Source organism: Salarias fasciatus, chromosome 19 (assembly GCF_902148845.1).
Source record: "Salarias fasciatus chromosome 19, fSalaFa1.1, whole genome shotgun sequence".
NCBI lineage: Eukaryota > Metazoa > Chordata > Actinopteri > Blenniiformes > Blenniidae > Salarias > Salarias fasciatus.
In genome coordinates, this window is record NC_043763.1 from 8,566,380 (window position 1) to 8,586,418 (window position 20,039).

At 42.1% G+C, this 20,039-nt stretch overlaps 1 protein-coding gene across 2 annotated transcripts in view; it reads right to left on the reverse strand.

The window, feature by feature from the left end:
- Positions 1-5,407, reverse strand: part of fndc5a (fibronectin type III domain containing 5a) — a 28,107-nt gene extending 22,700 nt beyond the window's left edge. For both annotated transcript variants that reach the window (XR_003933551.1, XM_030116753.1), the window contains exon 1: positions 5,165-5,407. Coding sequence is in view for 1 of the 2 variants with exons in the window: in XM_030116753.1 (XP_029972613.1) it covers positions 5,165-5,312 (148 nt within the window). In the remaining variant the exon portion in view is untranslated. The remainder of the gene's footprint in view (positions 1-5,164) is intronic.
- Positions 5,408-20,039: the final 14,632 nt, after the last annotated feature.

Sequence of the window (20,039 nt, forward strand, 5' to 3'; positions counted from 1 at the left end):
ATAACTTTTTATCACAGGGAAGGTTTAAAAATAACAATAAAAAAGTCAATTAAATGCATTTTGAAATTAAAGTAAAGCAAAGTTGTCATTATTTAAACATGAATAGGCTAAAGCATAACATAACATAACATAATACTTTACTAAGCTACATGTGTTCTAACTGTTGACAGCATGTTGACGGCAAAAACTGGGAAATGTGACAAAATAACACAAATGATGATAATGTTTATTAATACCTGCTATTATTCTAAAAGGTACAAACAATTCATGTTTACTTTGATTTTATACTGGATGCAAGTAGCACAATAAAAGTCAGCTGCTCTTATATATAAATAAATATATATATATATATATATATATATATATATATATATATATATATATATATATATATATATATATATATATATATATATATATATATATAAGAATCCATTTGGGAAATAATAGTGGCCAGCTCAAATAACTGCAAACAAGACACTTATGTGATATATTAACTGTGAGGGGATATTAAATCACTAGCTTGAAACCGGCTATTACTCACTCAGAACTTAAGAGACTTTTAAACTTGAGGATGGATTTATAAAGAGCTGGCACAACTCTGATTTCTGGCTCTTAACATTTTATAGCAATTAGCTTTGGCAAAGTAGAACAAATTTTATCCATTGAGTGTATATTTCAAAGAAGTAAAGTACTGATTCCTTTCATTTGGAGCAACATAGAAATGCAATCACTCGCTCTCAAGAGTTTAATACAGTGTGAAGTAAAAACACGAGATGGTGAATTTCGGTGTGTTCTGCAGCTTCTTAATGCTCGTCGACAGGGCGGGCAGCTGAGCAGTGTGTGTGTCCTGCTGTCAATGCTGTGGTGGAAAACACACTGAAAATATCAACAAATTCCAGCAAAGCAAATCCCAAAGCATACGGAGGTTCTTAAAAAGTTGCCTGTTACTTCAACAAGAAGACATTTCAAGTTCCCAGTGCAAAAACTGTAAGGAGAAAGCAGTGTCAGAACATCCGGAATGAGCAGCAAAGACAGACGGCTGACAACTGATAATTACAAACAGATACCAAAACCCTTCATTTAACCGAACCTGAACGCATGCGTCCCCCTGACCTGCTCACGAGACAGCAGTGATTCAGCCTCTAAATCAGGAGCCTGCCCCAGTTACCCAGAAGGTTTAAAGACGATGCAGCGGCGCTCGGAGGTCCAAAAATACCAAACGAGACACTTTTAATTCGTGCAAGATGCTGATGGCACAGCTGACCATGAGCATGAGGTCCGCATATCTTCTGCCACCGACTCGGTGTCTGTTCATCGCTGAATGCTCATCTGATTCCACGCATGTGACAAAACAACCATCTGCAAATGATAACATCACAGCCCCGAAAGTTGTTTCATTTAAATGAATAATGCAGCATGATGTGTCTGCCGAACAACCCTTACAGCATAAACAACTATTTGTAAATGTGCCTGAGAAACCACAGTGTTGGCACAGAGAATCTTCCAAATCACATCTGTGATGATTTTCACTTTCTCTGCATTTTTTTTTTTTTTCCCGACTGATTGTGGACGCGTGCTCATAAATATTCACGGTCTGAGTCTGTTCCTCGTTTGATGTTAATTTAGCGTGAGGCAGGGGAGGATGGATTGCTTTTATAAACTTTGGCTTTTAGACGTATGGCCTCTAACTCCTCCTTTTAGATGCTAGATGGCTTGGCACTTGACACATAATAAACTGGACTGAGAGGATTTATCACCTGGCAGGCGGTTGCCAAAATGATTCAACATTTTTTGTGTGTGTGTGTGTGTGTGTGTGTGTGTGTGTGTGTGTGTGTGTGTGTGTGTGTACAGCACTCACACACACAAAAACAAAACCCTGTGATCCATAAAAATATCAGAATTCTCCACTCATTATTGATGATATCTCTCTAACAAAGAGAGTAGCCCAGAGCCTTTCAACAGCTCACATCAGTATTCAATTTGTTGATTGATTCATTGAGTTTTCTTTTTTTTTCTCGGTCTGTGGACTCAGAACTGTTGCGGAGTGAGGGAAAATTGCCTGTAAAGATTTACGGCCTCATTTGGATGAATGTGTTGAAGCATTGATTTACATTTTTAATGGATACATTAGCTTTTCTTTTCTGGGATCAACTGACTGTTTATGAGTCACCATAAACACAGGCGCAGTAAATACGTCACTGCGGTGTAAATTTCATGCTGCTGTAGTGCGAACCCGCTCACTCGGGTCCACCTGTTGGCCTCTGCACTGATTCCTCAGGGAGGACGTCCAACTCCAAGTCCTCAAAGTTGGAGACGGACCCTTGAATCATGAATGTAAGAGTCTAATTAACCAAGACTCGGCATAAAACAAGCTCAGTTACACATTCAGATAGATTAAGTTTCCGTTTGTGTGTGTTTTGTGGATAATTTACCATGGAGTAGTCTGTTTGCATCACCTTTCTCACACACTTAGCAGATGCAATAATCATTTATATTTCAGAGCCAATACTCAGTGCATCCTGTTAGTGGATCAGCACTCGTGTTTGTATGTACAACTGTTGAGTAGATGAGGCCCTAAATCCCTAAATTAATCACAGCTTCTGAACACTTGGTCCAGTTGAGGCTCAGAACGGATTCTTACCCTTGAAAACAAATCATTAGGCTAAAGGGTTTCATCTCAACATGAACCTTTTATCAGCTGCTCTGGAGTTATTTTCTGTTCTGATCTTGATCAGCAGATGAGTGTTTTTCACTTGTTAATCGATGTTTGTTATATTATTTAAATGAGTCCAATTCATGCTCAATACATTTCAGTATGATCTCCTGAAAACTGATTTATTGACCTTTCTGCAACTCGTTTTATGAAGTTTCATTAATGCAAAACAAAATATGTCTAATGAACATCTTTAGAAGTGGAACTGTTTTGACTGAGTGAAATATAATTAGAAGAATCCAGATATTAGAGAGGAAAGAAAACAACAATTTAAAAACACTTGGAAAATTAAATGAGCTGTATCATTTTGACATGGAAAGGGTTAATTTATGTGCCCCTAAAGGCTACAAGATCAAAAAAGCAATAATAAGGGAAAAAAATACCACTTAATGCTGATATGTAACTCTTCATAACACTGGAGCAATCCCATCTATCATTAGACAGTCGTCACTATGTAGTACTTCTAGTGGTGTAAATAAAAGCATCACTACTCTGGAATAAAAAAAGTGCATCGATACACACATTTTGATACCTTAAGCTTGAATTTCTGTCTATTTTAGTTTGGAAATTAAGACTGTGACTTGTGCATAATCACCAAATATCAGTCAGTTCTGCAGCAACATACCTGCATGCTTTTTTCATTCATCCCTGACGCATCTAAAATGTCAAATTTATAATGTTCAGACTTTCCTAGGAACAAATTAACAATAAATGGTTGCAATCTCACTCTTATGTAGCTATTGGAAGATATTTTTTTTTTATAGTAGGTCCACTCATGACGGCACTAATGAAGCACCAGTGCTTGATACCATAATACAACCTCTGATGATCGCCAAGAGGGAAACAGTAATGAAGAGATTAGCACTGCCAAGCAGAGAAGAAAATCTCAGATTGATTCCAGGCTTTAAGGTCTTTCTGTATGGAGTTTACATGTTTGCTTCCTGTGTGTGTATTCTCTCGCTTTTCCAGCAATCCAAAGACATGTTTTTAAATCAACCAATGGCACTACAGTGGCTATATGTGAGTGACTGTTTCTCTCTGTCTGTGGTATATTGAAGACCTGTCCAGGGTGCGTTAAGGCTTTCAACCAATGTCCGCTGGAAGGTATAGAAACAATTGGATCTGACAGTGTTTTCTACAAAATTCAACCATTGGTTTGTGTAAAATATCATATTTTCAAACAGGAAGCATTCATAACCTCGTATTGACAAGCTTCACAAGAAGAGTGTCGAATATGTTACTGGACCATTAGAGGTGTGTAATGAAGCAACTGACATTATAATTAGATTTGTGCATGTGCATGAGAGAACACTTGTTCCAAATGTCCAAAAACACAAGGAGTGTGTAAATAAAGTGCTACCAGTGTAAAGCTGAAAGGTTTGGGTAGTATTTTAATGATGTGCCAGAATATGTTGGGCCATATTGAAAGAAATTTTGTTTGCTTCATTTTTTTGCTGCACTCCAGCGTGCAATGCATTGTTACAAAAGTGGATAAAATAAAATGGAAAAACAAGACAAATGGCGAGAGAATGTGTGTGCACTTTAATTAGGCGTCTCAGTAAGCTGCATTAAGGTGTGTGCACCTATAGAGCAGTGATCCATCGACAGAGGGAAGGTTGAGGAGTGGGAGGATTCAGGGCAGAAACCAGAGGTGCATTTTAATGACATGTGTGACACTCCATCAAACAGAGTGAGTGAGCAGTCAAGTGTGTGTAGTTTGGGCCGTGAAAACCAATGTTTTGTGGGTATGCTGGACACCAGTGCTCAAACAGGCACTGCACGCATCAGTGGTGTTTCCATGGCTCTGGTGTGCGAAGCGAGAGGGCCACTGTGCCTCCTCCAGCAAGCTGATCATATGTTTTAGTGGGCACTGTTACTTTATCACACTCAGATCCTGGGAGGAAAACATGTGTTTGTACAGTATTCTAATTTAGACAACCAGAGGTTGGGGTTAATGTGTAGCTGAGGTCAACAGTGCGCTTTGAAATGATGAGGGTGGGTGTGCGTAGTAGTAGTTGACAGTACCTGCCTGAAATGAGATGGAAAGGTCAGATTGGCTCACATGAGACACATTCACACTGAGATACAATCACAAACTCACAATTACATAGCTTTCCATAGGTCAGCTCAGTCCCATACTAATAATCATCCATTATCATTTGCTGCTGTTAATCTCTGAGGATCACTCACGCATGAATTGATCTCCAGCTGTAACCCTTCATATCTGTTCCATTAGACAAAACAAAATACGCAGCGTCTCACAGCAATACATGATGAAATGTACAGAAAACCCAGCACAACAAGCTCCTTTCACAGCAGCAGTATTTCCCAGACTCACATGCCGATGCAAAGCCGCCGCACGGTTGGTGTATCTCGGGTCTCCGGCGCATAAAAAAAAAAAAAATCAGGCAAACGTCCCTTTTGAATTGCACCTAAACACAAACTTACCCGCTGCGACTCGAGGGACGCCGAGACAGCCGAGGACGAGCAGGAAAAATCTCTCCATGTTTCCGACGCGCGGCCGACGTGCGGTCCCATTGACTCCGGCCGGAGGCGGCGCGTTACCAGCCGGACCGGCGCTGCTGCTGCTCGGCATTCACGTCAGTTCATGCGTACCGTCTAGTCTGGGGAAAAAAAAAAAAAAAAAACGGGGGACGACCAACCGAGCCAGCGACCGTCTCCCTGTCTGCCTGCTGGTCCGGCGATTTCAGCACCTCGGACAGCGCTCCAGCCGCGACGCGCCCCCCGAGCGGCAGACCCCGCCGCCGAGCCTCATCACCGGGCTGCTGCACCCGAGCTCTGCGCCGCGCTCCTGTATGCGTCGTCGGTCCTTCAACTGTGCTCCAAAACCCTCCCCGAGCCGCTGCTGCTGCTGCTGCTGCTGCTGTTCGTGGTGCTGGTGCTGGAGGTGGTGCTCAGCTCCGCTCAGCCGCTGCAGACACTGTGAGACGTGCCGCCTTCCTGTGAGAGCGCCTGGACTGTCCCTGCCTCACCACACTGACTCCAGCAGGCTGTGCAGCACTACCCCCGAAACACAGCACAACAGAAGTCAAAAACCCGCAACTGAAGCGGTTACCCCACTATTTCCTACACCTGCATGTCTCCATCCCGCATATTCCACACTGAGGCAGACACAGCAGACCTCGCCAGCCTCCGCAAGACTCAAAGAAAACACCTGATCACTTCTCATCAGAGAAAAACAACAATAACACCTCTCGTTTCTCTCTCTCATCTCCCCTCTTTTACTTGCCCACTCGGTGAGCCTGCACTCTGAATTATTGCTGCCCACTCGCCGATTAAATATGCACACAGTGGCCCACGCAAATACAGTCGCCCGTGCGAAGACGGAGTCTCTCTGTGGAGCCGCTGCGAACCAGCTCCACTCCACTTCAAAGGCGAACACGTGCCTCTTGACTTTACCACGAAGTTGACTACTATCACTACCCCCCCCCCCACCCCCCACCCCCCACCCCCCCACTCCACACACACACACACACACACACACACACACACACACACACACACACACTGCAAATCGCTTATTGTTTTGAGATGCGCTGAGAGCGCTCGAGGAGTGGATGATGAAGATGAAGAAGCAGTCTGCTGCACGCATGCATACTGTACCTGCATGGTGCCGTCCCTCTGCATGCAGCGCGCTCTGGATTTCAAGCTTTTCCTGGAGTTTTACTTTTGAGAGTGCATCCCTGCGCGTGGGAGTGTCAGTCCGGAGTCTGCAGACCGCGGCACTGTCCCCTAGCTGTGTCCCCAAGAAATGTTCGCTTCACCCCACCGTGCACCTCCATTCATAGCTCGCTGCCTCTGACGTGCTTCACGGGAACACTGATGCTGCTGCTGGAGGTGGTGGAGGGGTTATTGTGCCTTTCTTTTTTTTTTTGTTGTTGTTGCATGCTTCACTCTCCTGCAGGGCTGCTGCTCACTCACCCTGTCTGAGTGTGTGATTGGAGTGTTGAACAGTTTGTTGGGACACATGAGGTTGGAGGTGTAGCTACTGCAGCTACTGGCACAGTGAGCAAACTGTGGAACTGGGAGTTGTTCGGTTACTTTTTTAAAAATCAAATCATCAAATCAGTTTAAAAAAAAATTAAATTTCTCAGACAAAAAGGCACACAAATCAGCAGTCCATCTCAGAGCTTCGCCAATGAGCCTCACAGGCAGCGTTTGAGTCTGCACTGAGAATACATGCAAACTCCACACAGGAAGACTCATCTCTGATTTGAAGACCTTGACAGTGCCAACTGCAGCACTGTGTTTCCCTGAAAGAAGCCTCATTTCTGTTAAAAGAATGGTTTAAATATTCAATGAAATGGTTGACCTACTCTGCAGGAACTCGTGACTTTGAAAATAGTTGAGGGGAAAACACGGTGTAAAATTTACTCATGTACAAGCCAAGGACAATTACTGAACAACCGAGGTATCCAGAAAAACACCATCTTATGAAGTGAGTTTTTATTTCTTCCATTCGTTATTTCTCTTGAAATTTGAAATCCATTAATGTGTCATTAACAGAGGAAGAAAAGCAGACTACTGGAGATGAAGTACTAACTGACCAACTGAAACTGTACTCAAGCAAATGTGAACGTCATCAACAAAAATGAGGATAACCTGTATTAAAACATTTTTTTTCATTGCACACAAGTTTGAGTAAATGTACATAACTGGAAAAAAAATACTCTTCAAAATACAACTAATTGCATTAATGCATTTGTAATTCATCCACCCCTGCAGAGGGAGATTTAATGGCGCCACGATGTATCTGCTCTGCTTTGTCACTTTATGGCAGATCGTTAAACAACGGTTAGAATAACTTATCTAGAAAAATCTGAGAGGTTGTTTATTTAAACCACAATAATATTCAAAAGGATGAGGCTGATGTCAAATTCCATGTATTTTTCTAACTCAAAATTATTGAAAGAGTGCAAATTATGTAATGTCACCTCAGTGTCACCAGCTAGCCTAACAAGCGCAGTGGAAACGTGCTATGAAGTGATTGTGAGCAGTCAAGCTGAGAGAAACCAGCTGGTGACCACAGAAGAACACCTTGTCGCTCAGGATTCTTTTTCTTTTCCTTGTGGGGACAAAAAGACAAAGCTAAGAAAAGGTCCGTTCATCAGGAGTGCTGGTGACCTTTAATAATTCTAGCGCTGCTGGCAGCTCTGAATGGGGAAAAAATATGTTTTTGAGTCTGTCTGTTACAGTGGTGGTATGAAGCTCCAAATACTCACATTACTGCCTTTAAGGAATGTCTTTGTTAATAATGTGTTGAGTCTATTTTCAAGAACATTAATTAATAAGAAGAACTTTTAATGCCCAGTACTGATACAACATAATAAGGATCATTACTAAACAATGTGATCTCCATTCTTGAAAAAAAGTTATTATTGTAACAGAAAAAAAATTCCTGCTTCTGTGTCTTTTTGTAGACTATTTGAGCAAGGAATGTGCTTTGAATTTTGATATTGCTTCAACGATAGTTGAAATGAAGCATTTTTCATAAAAATGCTTTGCATTTTTTTTACTTAAGTCTTTTTAAACAATTTTTTTTTCAAATTGAGAACAATTCTAGCAATGTAACAGTGAACTTTAAGGAAAGTTTCTACCTCTTTAAAGTGTGCAAAATGTGCTTCTGTCAAAGTAAAATGTTTTGTCCCGATTGTTCGCTGTCATTGCAGGTCCACTGCTGAAAGTATATTTAATACAAAGTATCAATTCTGCATAAAAATTAAGTTTTCTAATGAACCTTTCCAGTAAAGTTGTTTTATCTGGTGCAGCATTTCTCTCTGTATGAGGTGACAGGAGCAGGCTGCACCAGCGACGCTCGTATCTTTTTGTTTGTGTTTATTGGTGCCGGGATTTTCTTTTTAACAGGCTGTGAGCAGTAAAATTTGGCTCTTCACTCGGGCTTGCACTGTTACAGGCAGACTACCAAGTAATCGCAGGCAGTTTGTTGGAAACAAATCCAGCGTTTCCTCAAACATATTTCACACTGAATATTTTTTTTTTTTAACTTCTGGATATACTCCAAATCCCTCATGTAGAGCTCAAAAACAAAACAAAACAAAACAAAAAAAAAAAAAAACAGGACTCTGTTTGCACCGACGGCTTTAACTTGATTTTACAGAGCAGCATTTCAATCTAACAGAGGTTTTTCTTTCTCTCCCATATCAGGCCCTGCCAGATGAGAGCAGCATTACAGACAATGTGTCATGTGTTTGCCATCTAAAAACAACAGTGCAGATATTCAAAGTTGTAAAAAGTGAATTTAAAAGCTACTTAAAAAAAAAAAAAACTCAACCTCCAGTTCAGCCAGAAAAAAGTTGCACCATTGAAATATTCACTGAGTACTTAAGTTGCATTTTTGGGTACTTTATCAATACTTTTACAGCCATTTAGTTTATTATTTTAATTTAGTAAATCACTGATAGAATCATACGTTTAATCTTTTAATACTGTGAAAAATGTGCTTTAGAGATAAATAACATTTAAAAAAATCAAGTAAATAAGTAAAAAGCCATGCCTCGTACGTTCAATGCAATTAAAAGTACAATGTAATGAAAGGTTTTATGTAACAACAGTGCGTTTAGCTGTAAAGGAGTTGAATTTGGACAATGCGACACAACTGAAAACCAATTTTCAGTACCCTTCTGACCTTTGCAAACAGGGTCACGCATTTATCTCAACATTTTTAGCTTAGATTTCAAATGGTATTTAGATTTCTCTCTTACTGAACACACGTTTTTTTCTCTAACTGTAAAAAGAAAAAACAATAACTGAACAAATACAGTGTTCTGTGTAGAGTATTGTATTTTTATTGTATTATTTTTCTCATAAATCTGAATGGAGCTGCTTTTTTTTTTTAGAACCAGAAGAATGGTCATGAGCATTTAAACTGCATATGGAGCGTACCAACATGGTTTTCTTTCTGAGAGCCTCAGACAATGCGCTGCAGATTAAAGCGCCACATATGGTGAAGGCAAATTTACTTAATAAATTTTAAGCCCGGGCAGCACAAAGACGGCCCACTGATCTGCCGACGGTCTCCACCCTGGTGGGAAGCCTTGGAGAGCTCTCACGGTCCTGGGCCAACAGGATGTTAATAGTCTTTAAATTCAGAACTCAGCAAACACATCAGGGACTCAGCCCAAGCGAGTAATTTGCTCCTGGAAATTGGCCTCACTGATACCTTACAGTCTTCAACATTAAACGCAGATCAAGCAGAAAATCAGCAATAAATCTGATGTCTTTATGGACATTGGAGTTCAGCTCTGTCCCGGTGAGCTTGAACCCAGCGGAGGGAGACGTTGTTTATTTCAGCCTGTGTGTGTGTGTTTGTGACTGGTCAGGGAAAATAATTTGTAAGGTCTCTGTAATCATTTTCCAGAAAGGGGAGCGGGGGCCCATGAAGTGGAACATCAGTCTAAACTTAGAGAGGTTACGCTCAGCTTATCCAGCTCTTTGAAGTGTCCCATCTGCCAATACTGAATTTAGGACACCCTGAGTGTGTGGCTGGCTGCCGCCTCGCTGCTGCTTACACAATGAAGGAGAAGACGGGTGACACACCAAAGGCGTGAGCTGAGAGGAGGCAGCAGCGATGATGCATTTGTTCATTTTCAGCTTCTAATGATCTGTTTTTCTCAGCGTTTTCTGTTCCCCAGTTACAAAACATTATAAATGTGTAAGTGTGCAAGGACTAAAAAAAAAAAAAAAAAGAAAGAAAACCCAACATGTTTTCATTTTAGTTTAGCAATGATATCAGGATTCATCTATTTATGCCGCTATCAAGAGGTAAAAAATTTAAAAGGCTCGAGAAGTGGTGAATGTGCTGGAAATATGCAGAAAATACAGTATGCAAGGTCTCCTACTGTTGTCAGAAACTGCACATTTTCTGACAAAACAAATAAATATAACCTCAAAACAATCCATGCCAAGCAAGCCAGATGCCTACAGCACTGAAACTGAAGCATTTCTGCCATTTTTTATTTGCTTGGAAAGAACAGAGCTGAATGGATGAAGACAATGGCAAGATGTCGAACTAAAGATCCAAATAAACATGGTTTTTAGAAATAACAGCAGAGGAAAAACAGAGCAGAAGGTGTGATGAAAGAATAATGTGGAAAAACCGCATGTAGGCAGCACAGTGCTGTGGCGGTCAGCACCAATGCTTCATTGTGGAGTTTGCATGTTCTTACTGAGCGGGTTTTCACTGGGTACTTAAGTTTCCGACAACAGAAAAAAAAAAATCTGAAAAATGATCTTCTTAAATTGACAAAAGGTATTGAATGACCATCCTGGACTGTCTGTGATCTCTGATGTAGGGTGACTTAACCAGATCAGACTCTCTCTAAGCTCCATGTTGCTAAAATGTTTTCACTTCAAGTGTTTTTCATTCAATATGGGAGGAAATTGAGTGGATGTAAAAGCATTTTGGGGAACTTCTGGCATCTGGTCAGCGAGCATTTTCAGCCATAACCTCTTTTATGCTACATGTATTCATTTTTTTCTCCAGTGTAATTTCAGACGGGGATATTAGTCCACGGTTGTTTGAGACAATTCATACATTTTGTTATGCATTTAATTTGAGACTGCTGAAGCATGACGCTCAGTCATTATCACTGTTGGTCCCAGAGTAAAAACTCCATCTGACCAAGCATTACGGCCACAGAGGATTACTATTTTTTTTTTTTTTTTTAAATGTATGTATAAGGGCTCCAAAACAGTTGCTTAAATCCACAACCTGATTTAGCATTCCTTTTCTCAAATGCAGAATAAAACAGCAACTAGGACGCTCTGCCATGAATATTTTACACGCACCAATATTTCCTGACGTGACCACGGAGCTTACCATGACTTTCCTGCCTTTCAAAATGATTCTGGATTATGAGCTCCAGCGGGTTTGCTCGGAGGTGAGGATGAAGATGGGGGATTTTATGAGAGATTGGTGTGGGGTGAAAACGGGGATGTGGGGACTGGGAAGCCAGGGACAGCGGTCTTTGTTCCTGTTTCGGCTTGATAGGATTGGGACTCCGGCCCGCGGAGAGGAGATACAACCAGCGCTGAGCTGAGGCAGCAGGGGAAGGCACGATTAAACCTGGGAAATGAGGAGGAAAAATTAGAATGCACACATGAAGTCGGCTCACAAAAAAACTTCTCCGCTTCCTTTCCCCGCTGTTTAGTCTTGACTGACACGCACCGCCAGCAGGGCGAGGAGGCGCCGAGGCTTCGGTTGTGCTGACACGTGGAGCAACAGATGATTGAGTTCCCGCTCATAATCCCATTACTGTGCCGCAGATTCAGAGTTCATGTGTTGCTTTGTGCAAAGACGGGCTCCTGTCTCAGAATGGAGTCGATCTGAACTGGCAGCAAAGCTTCTTACAGCGGAACACCAATAACTAAGCTTTTAAAATGACCAATAATTAAAGTAAATAAAATTTGAGGGATAAACTAAACCACCTGTGATGAGCAAACAAATAAACCTCTCCGTAAATGAATCAAACTCGTCTGTCGCTTGGAGTCAGACCGTCCATCCTTCCCATTCAAAAGCAGAGTGGACCTTGGCCAGGTCACCAGCACGGACGTATACAGCACAAGATGGAGTGAAAGCTTAAAGGATCATTCATTTCACTAAAAAGGAGGATTCTTTGACACGGTGGAGAACTGCTCGGCGTGTGACGAAAGGCTGTGTTGTTGATGGCTTTCTGATCTGCTCTGTAGCAGCTTTTCCCCTCAAGCAGTCGTGACTTTCAACTCTTTCGACATCCTGTCTCCTCACCACAGGACAAAGCAGACAATTATGTGTGCTGATAGATGATGCTTTTGAAGATTTGTTTGCACTGCCGGGGTGTCTGCTTTGTTGATGTTTTGTTGTAATGTCATTCTTATCTATTGATTTAAGTGTTTTTTTTTTTAAATTTTATCTAGTTTTTAATTAAATACAACTTCATAAAGAGATAAACTAACTGATTAATTACAGTAATAACATGTATGCCCTGCAGACTGTCAATGTTTGTACTCATCCATCAGGAGAAGCAGTGTGCACAGAAAGATAATGAAGGAGGGACTGTTTTATTTCATGCTGTGTTCACTTTTGTGTAACGATTTTTGTCCTATAAGTCTTTCTGGTGTGTACTCTACGTATATACATCTGTTACAGGAAGCAAGAAAATGACATGCTGCAAGAGAATAAGACTATTCAAAAATTAATGGTCTCTCTGCCCATACGTCCATCATCCAGGTCCATCCAGCCATCCAGTCAAGTCACTCGTCCATCCATTTTTTCCACATACAGCAGATATGCGCGCTCTTCTCGATATATTGCATCTTGCCAAAGACAATAAGTCTGCAGATGCAAAGAATGAACTCTCACTATAGTTTTTGGAAGTGTGCATGCAATAACATTCACAGCTTGTATATTGTATACAGTATACATAACTTTGTGCTCTCCTTGTGCACCAGAGCTGCCGGTTGAATAGCAGGGACGACCAGGAGAGTGTAAATCACCGAAGGCGGCAGGCAGAGCTGACTCCACTCGAAAAGAAGGGGAGTATATCCAGCTCTCTGTGGGACAGATAAAAGCAGGTAACTCACAGATACAATTACAGCCTTTTCCCGTCTCCTTCTCTCTCTACGTCTCCTGTCTGAGTCTCTACCTCCACCTGCTCAGTGTTTGACTGAGTCTGTGGAATTACGGGCTCATTAAATCCTCACGCTGACCCAGAGATCGTCTTATCTCTCGGCCTTTCTGTTTGCCTTCAGTCGGCTTTCAATTCAGCTTCCTTCCTTTTTAATCATCTTTAAATTTCACACTACTTTGACTGGTTTTTTTCCAGTCCATCATCACTTTTTTTTTTTTTTTTTTTAATTTTAAATGCCTTCCTGATAGCATCTCACAGCCTTTTAAGTGTTTGCCCATACGTGATGGTGCGATTTAGAGCAGCTCGGTGGGTCAAGGCTGTTCCAGCCTGTTCGCGCAGGCAATCACACTGTCCACCCAAATAATCACCACCATGAATCAACCGGCGAATGAGGCGGTCTCTGAATTCAGCACCATGGCCAGCGCTTCTGGCTTTAACTAACCCTGCGCTTGGACGCTGAAATTGTAACGGAGGCCGTTTACGCTTGTTATGAGTGTCAGAGGCGCCTGCTCTCACGTTGGCCTGGGCTGATTTGATTTGCTGGAATAGTTAGTGTACAGTAGAGAGGGAGTTCTTCCTCCCTTGGTGGAGAAGTCAGTTTAATTGGCCATGTTTTGCATCACAGAGCACAAGTGCAAAGCCGTTTTTTACGAGAAGCTGTTACAGGCCTCATTGGAGCAAAGGCTTCTGACTCTGCTGCCGCACCTATTCATCAAGGCTGTAATCTTTACTTTAATGAGGACGAGTTAATGTTTACTTTGTGATGTGCAGGAAATGACCTGACTACAGTGCATTAGAAGAATAGCGAGCTGAGTGTCTTTATGTGTTGTTTGGTAGATGTGCTGCGAACCTTTCATTGATTTTAACGGCACTGTAAGCTCAGATGAGTGAAAGTGCTGTCTTGGCACACGGAGCTGGTTTTATTCACCTTTCATTTTTAAATTATTTCTTTGATCTTTACAACTCTTCGGAGGGGGAACTTCGTAGCACTCTCAAATTACAGTGATAGATGCTCCCTTAAATGATCAGAAAGAGAAAGGAGAGCAGCTGAGGTAATTCTCTGTGGAAGTGTGAGTCCTTCATCGCCCAATAAGTAAAACCGCTCACTATCTGGGCTCCTCAGTTGTCCAAACAGCACTCTATACTTCCGCTCAGCACTGCTGCAGCTGATCTGCCATCTCACAAAAGAACAAACAATAAAAAAAAAAAAAAAAGCTGGCATTTGCGAATACTTCCCCCCCCCCCCAGTCTTCACCAAAGCTGTACTGGAATTCACAACTTCTAACAGCTCAGAGCGTGCACGGATGAAACTGCAGCAATTGATTGGGAAAAACCCCCCTAAGCTGCTTCTGCATCTGGTTTCTGCCACTCTGACTCTTGATCTATAGTGTCATTGAAGTTCCAGTCCTCCAAGAAGGCACTCAGGAAAACGACTGCGGCTGCAGGAAGAAAAAAAAAAAAAAAAAAAAAAAAAGCAAGAAAGAGAAAAGGCTGACATCATCTTCCACCGTTTGATGAATATTCATAAAGCACAAGATGAAGGCGTGTGGATGCCGAGCTGGACGCGCGCCTGTGTGTGTGTGTGTGTGTGTCTGTGGCAGTTGGAGTGCATGCAGAAAAGAAGCGGGCATGACGAAAACACACATTTCACAAGAGTTTCGGAGTCTTGTGACAGCAGCGAGGTCACTGCGCCCTCCGCGGCACTGATGGGGCTGTCATACGTCACTGACGTCTCACGCACACACGCGCATGCACGCACGCACACAAACTGTAGAGTTTAATCAAGTGTATGTTTAGTCAGTGCTATCTACATCTCAGACCTTCCAGTGCAAGCCAGACTCTGTTAAGTGCCGTCTCTCTGCTTAAAATTTCAATCAAGAGGTCAAAAGTGGAAAAAAATTCATTTATTAAAAAGTGATATTTAAAATTAAAAGCACCTCGGTGCAGGAAGACTTCTCTTGCAGAGATAAGGATGATCCTGTCTCTGTGTCTGACTCCACTGTGTACACTAATAATACTGTAGCTGTGATTTTCTTGTCTGTTAAATTCTATAGGATGCTAAAAAAGGAGGATTTTACATGTTGATGATTAGAGGGACAATAAACAGGAAAAAAAGCAAAATGAAAGCAACAGGGCTGAACTGACAAATTAGAACCAACTTGTATCGTCCTGTTATGTTAGGAGGACAAATTTCCATGTATTACACAGACAGAGCAGCTCAGGTTGCTTTGACTTGTTTGGAGAGACTTTTCATCTGAGTCTATCAAACCTTGCAGCAGGATCTCCCTTTTTCCAAAGAAGGAACATATGCATTTATACTCTCCTTTGTTTCTTAAATAACAACATAGCCGTTTGAGATTCAACAGCACACGGAGCCGTACTTTCTTTTGCTTCAGGCAGGTGAGTTGTCATTTAGTCACAGTTGAGTTGTTGCTCAGCGGCGATTATCAGTCCTGAGCTTCAGTTGTCATTTTCATGATAGCGGAACACTGAGGTTTAAGCTTTCTTGGTTCGTAGAGAGAATGGAAGATAGCTCTGGGATTAGAAAAACTGGGTTAGGGTTATGCAACCTCCACTAAATTGTAGTTTGCACGCAGACTGTTAAATTATTTTGGAGAGAAACAGTCAAATTAAGAAAGACCCAGACGGGTGTCAATGAAGCAGATGGGCGGCAGTGAGGGTGCAAAACTTCCACTGAAAACCCAGAGACAAACATTCAAGTTTTTCTGCCCATATTTCTCAGGTTTTATTCCTCCACCCTTGTTGTAGCAGCATCCCCGGGACAAACAACATTAAACGGGAAAACAATTATTGCATTGAAATGTAAATTGTAAAAAAAAAAAAAAAAAAGACCCGAGTTGTAAATTTGCCTCTAAAGCTCCCATCAAACCATGCACATGCTCATGTGCACGCCCACATACGTATGCACACGCAACACATTAGGAGCTGCGGATTAGCAGCGAGTCTTGGTGGCGGTGGGGTGAAGAGAAAAGGCGCCGCGCTGCACTGTAAGCAGTCACACTGAGAACGTGGGGGCGGACTCACTGGCTCGAGGAACACAGTTACTGACACACCACGGCGCTCATTTGCTCCTGGAACAGTGCGCTGGCTGCTGTATAATGCAGAGCCGCTCTCTAAAAATCAGGCTTTGTCTTCGCCGAGCCCTGGAACATCCGAAGCAACGCCGCCCTTTGTGTGCGTGTCTCCTGCTCGCTGCGCCCGGTTGGTGTAAGACACTTCAAGGATGTTGCTCTTTTCACTTCACTGGCCTTCTCACCTCATCTCGTGCTCTCGTTTTTTCATCTCAAGCATTAACACAAAAGGCTGCTGCATTGTTTGGATTTCTCTTTAAAACACACACAGCTTGTTGCCTACTAGTAAATTCTCTGCCTCCAATCCATGGGAGATTCACATTTTCCATACGAGCAGAACATGTTCTGCTCCACACGTCACCAATAAAAATTCATACCGCGGGACGCCTCTAACCATCCGAAAGCCATTCCTCTCTGTGTTGCAGCTGTGGCAGGTCAGTAAATTGAGTGCATCTGTGCGGTACAGGATCCACATACATCCCGCCTCACTCTGGCAGCAGTCTTCCCATCATCCTTTTCACCTGCCACTCAGTGCCTCTCTCAATTAAATGGACCACTAAGCACCGGCGCCCATCTCCGCGGAGAGACCTGCTCCCAGGCGAGAGGCTGTGAATTCGCAGGGCCGAGACACACGACAGAGACATATGCATGTTTGTGTTTGAGGAGCCGGTGGGACCATATGTTTTTGTGCTTCCTCTACGACTGTCACGCAGGAGCAACAGAAGCTGACTTACAAGCCAAAAAGACGCTGATCTTTTCACGGCTGTCTAATCATGGAAAAACACGATGTGGGATAAACAGACGAGCTGTTAAAGAGGACAGGATGAAAAAAAAAAGGCCTACGCCAATAACTTAAACATCAAAACTCTGAGTTTGTGTTAAAATCAAGCGAAGCTGAATCTGTAACAAAACCTGGGCGTGACGACGCTTCCTCCTCACTGAACAGGATTTGTCTGCTGGCGTTAGCTCCTCTGCCTTTCTTCTAATTGTTCCCATTTAAAATGCACGCATCAGCATGCACGTGTCTTTCTGTCTGTCTGCGGAAACACAGAAAAAACATTTGGGCATTCAAGGAAGCCGGCCCACTGGGGAGAAGCGGCGAGCAAAGCGCCAGTGCTCTCTTCAAAGCGTGAGTTGAACGTTGGCCTCTAATCGAAAGGCTCTCTCCCTCCAAACGCCCCCACAGTCCAACTTCTGATATAACGGGTCACTTTCACACACCTACACGCTTTAACACCCTGTTGTTCATCCTTCACTGAACTTGATTTGGCCGCAATCTCTCAGTAGTAGTTGTAGTAGTAGAAGCTATTCCTGTAGAAGTGTTTTGGCAGCTGAATTTGAGTTTCACACAGAAGCAGATATTTAAGTAATAGAAATAGAAATAAAATCTGTTTTTGCTTCTTTCCAAAAAAACCCTGATCACTCTGGTTTGTAATGGGGTCTCAATTGTTTCAAACTATATCTGGATGTGACTGGAATAGGTTGATTAGGAAACAATGTGTCAGCTTTAGTAAACTCCCCTTAACTTTGGAAATGAAGACTGGGGAACAGCATCTTTACTACTCTCAGGAGTAATAAAACATTTTAAGTAATTCACATGACAGAGGTTTAGTCAGTCTTGTTACAAAAAACATATAGATGAGAGGCCGAGGAACAGAACAGACGATCAGAATGGGAGATGCGATAATTACTGTAAAATGCCAAGTTCATTGATTTTTTTTTCCAGTCAGAGGGAAAAAAAAATCCCACTTATGAACTGAGGATCTGACCAGAAGTTCAGTCAGCAGAAAAGATGCGGCTATTCATCATCATGACGAATGACATTAATCGCGACGAGTCCGACATTTAATTAGCAGGAAACACTTCCAGGGCCGATCACTCATACAAACAGTCCCCAAATGTTTTCACCTGCCACTTTCACACCACGTCTTACTTTATTTTCAGTTTCAACGCAGTTTACTCAAAACAGACTCTGTGTAGATGAATGATGACTTTTCTCACAGAACTTGAGCCACATTGAACCCTCCTCCAGCTGTCTCAACTCTCCAATCACTGACTTTGACCCATTTTAAATAATTATTTTAGGCTGATTGCTTCACTTCACAGAAGATATTACTGTTAATGTCTGTTGGAAATTACAGGTATACTGAAAAATGTTGCTTGTTAGAAAAAAAATGGATATTATCAGAAGGAAAAGACATATTCTGTGAGATGGTATGTCTTTTTCATGACCCATGGAATTTAGCTGCATCCCTGAGCTCCCTGGAATTCCCCACACTGTGAAAACCATTAAATTAAACAATTATCCTTAAAAGGGAAGTCATGTAATTATGTTGTCCTGGTTTAATTTGAGCCAAACACGGAAGCACCCTCTCCTGCTAACACCGTTAGAGCGAGCCATTCTTTTTATTTATCTCTCTCTCTCTCTCTCCCTTTGTTCACCTCTTTCTACCCTTTTCTTTTACTCTCATTGTTTTTAAGTCCCCAGGTTATTCCTGTTAGACATTATTCAGCGCGGCGCTGACAAAAACCTGCCTGTCGTGCGCTGATACAGCCAACAGAGCACGGCTCCATCCTCCTCTCTGATGTTACACACTGTGCACAATAAAGACTCTTTATATTTAGCACAGCATGCGTGTGAGCGTGTGAGTGTGTGTGTGTGTGTGTAAAAGCAGAGAAAGGCAGAAATAATGGGAGCATTAACAGCTAAATATTTCTCGCTCGCTGGCCAGAGCACAAAGCCTTTTAACTTAACAATGCCTAAAAACACTGATTTTGATTCGCCTCCCTCAAAACGGGCGAGCCGAGCTTTCAGAGAGGGAGAAGGGGAAAGAGAGAGAGGGAGAGATGATGGCTCTCAGACAGTGATGGATGTACACAGGCGGTGGGCGACAGTGAAAAATGAGAGGATGGCAATTGTTCTCGAGGTGACACATACTGATGACGGCGGCTGCGGAGCGAAGGATGAGCAAAAAGAGGGATGGAAAAGGATGCGCAAGATGAACCTGAACAGACGGGTCAGTGGAGATCGGCGTGTGCGTGCGTGAGTGTGTGTATGACATATGAAAACAACCCACGGACAACTTCAGCGGCACTGTCGGGACTGACGTACAGCATGTGTGGACGACTCTGCAGAAACTTCACAGAAAAATTATTGTTTTATGAGGAAGTCTTCAATTAAGTTGTGTTCAAAATGAAGATCAAAGTTGATCACACACTTTATATAAATGGATTGTGAAACAACGAAGTTGGGCAGTATTTTCCAATTAAATTTACCCAAATGTATCCCTGTAAAATACACTGTTCCAACATCATGAATCCCCCCCAAAACCCAACAATGCAACAGTCATGACCTTTGCACACTTAAATTCATGACATTCAACTATTGTGTTTTAATTGTTTGTACTTACTTACAAATTAAAAAAAAAAAAAAAAAAAAAAAAATCACACAGTGAAAAAGACCTGAATCTTTCTTATGAGGGATGATAGAATTTTTTTTTTTTCCAAAATTGTAGACCGCAACCAAATGCGCTGAACAAAGACATCACACCACAGCAGTGACAGGCCTGTTGAGCATCGCCG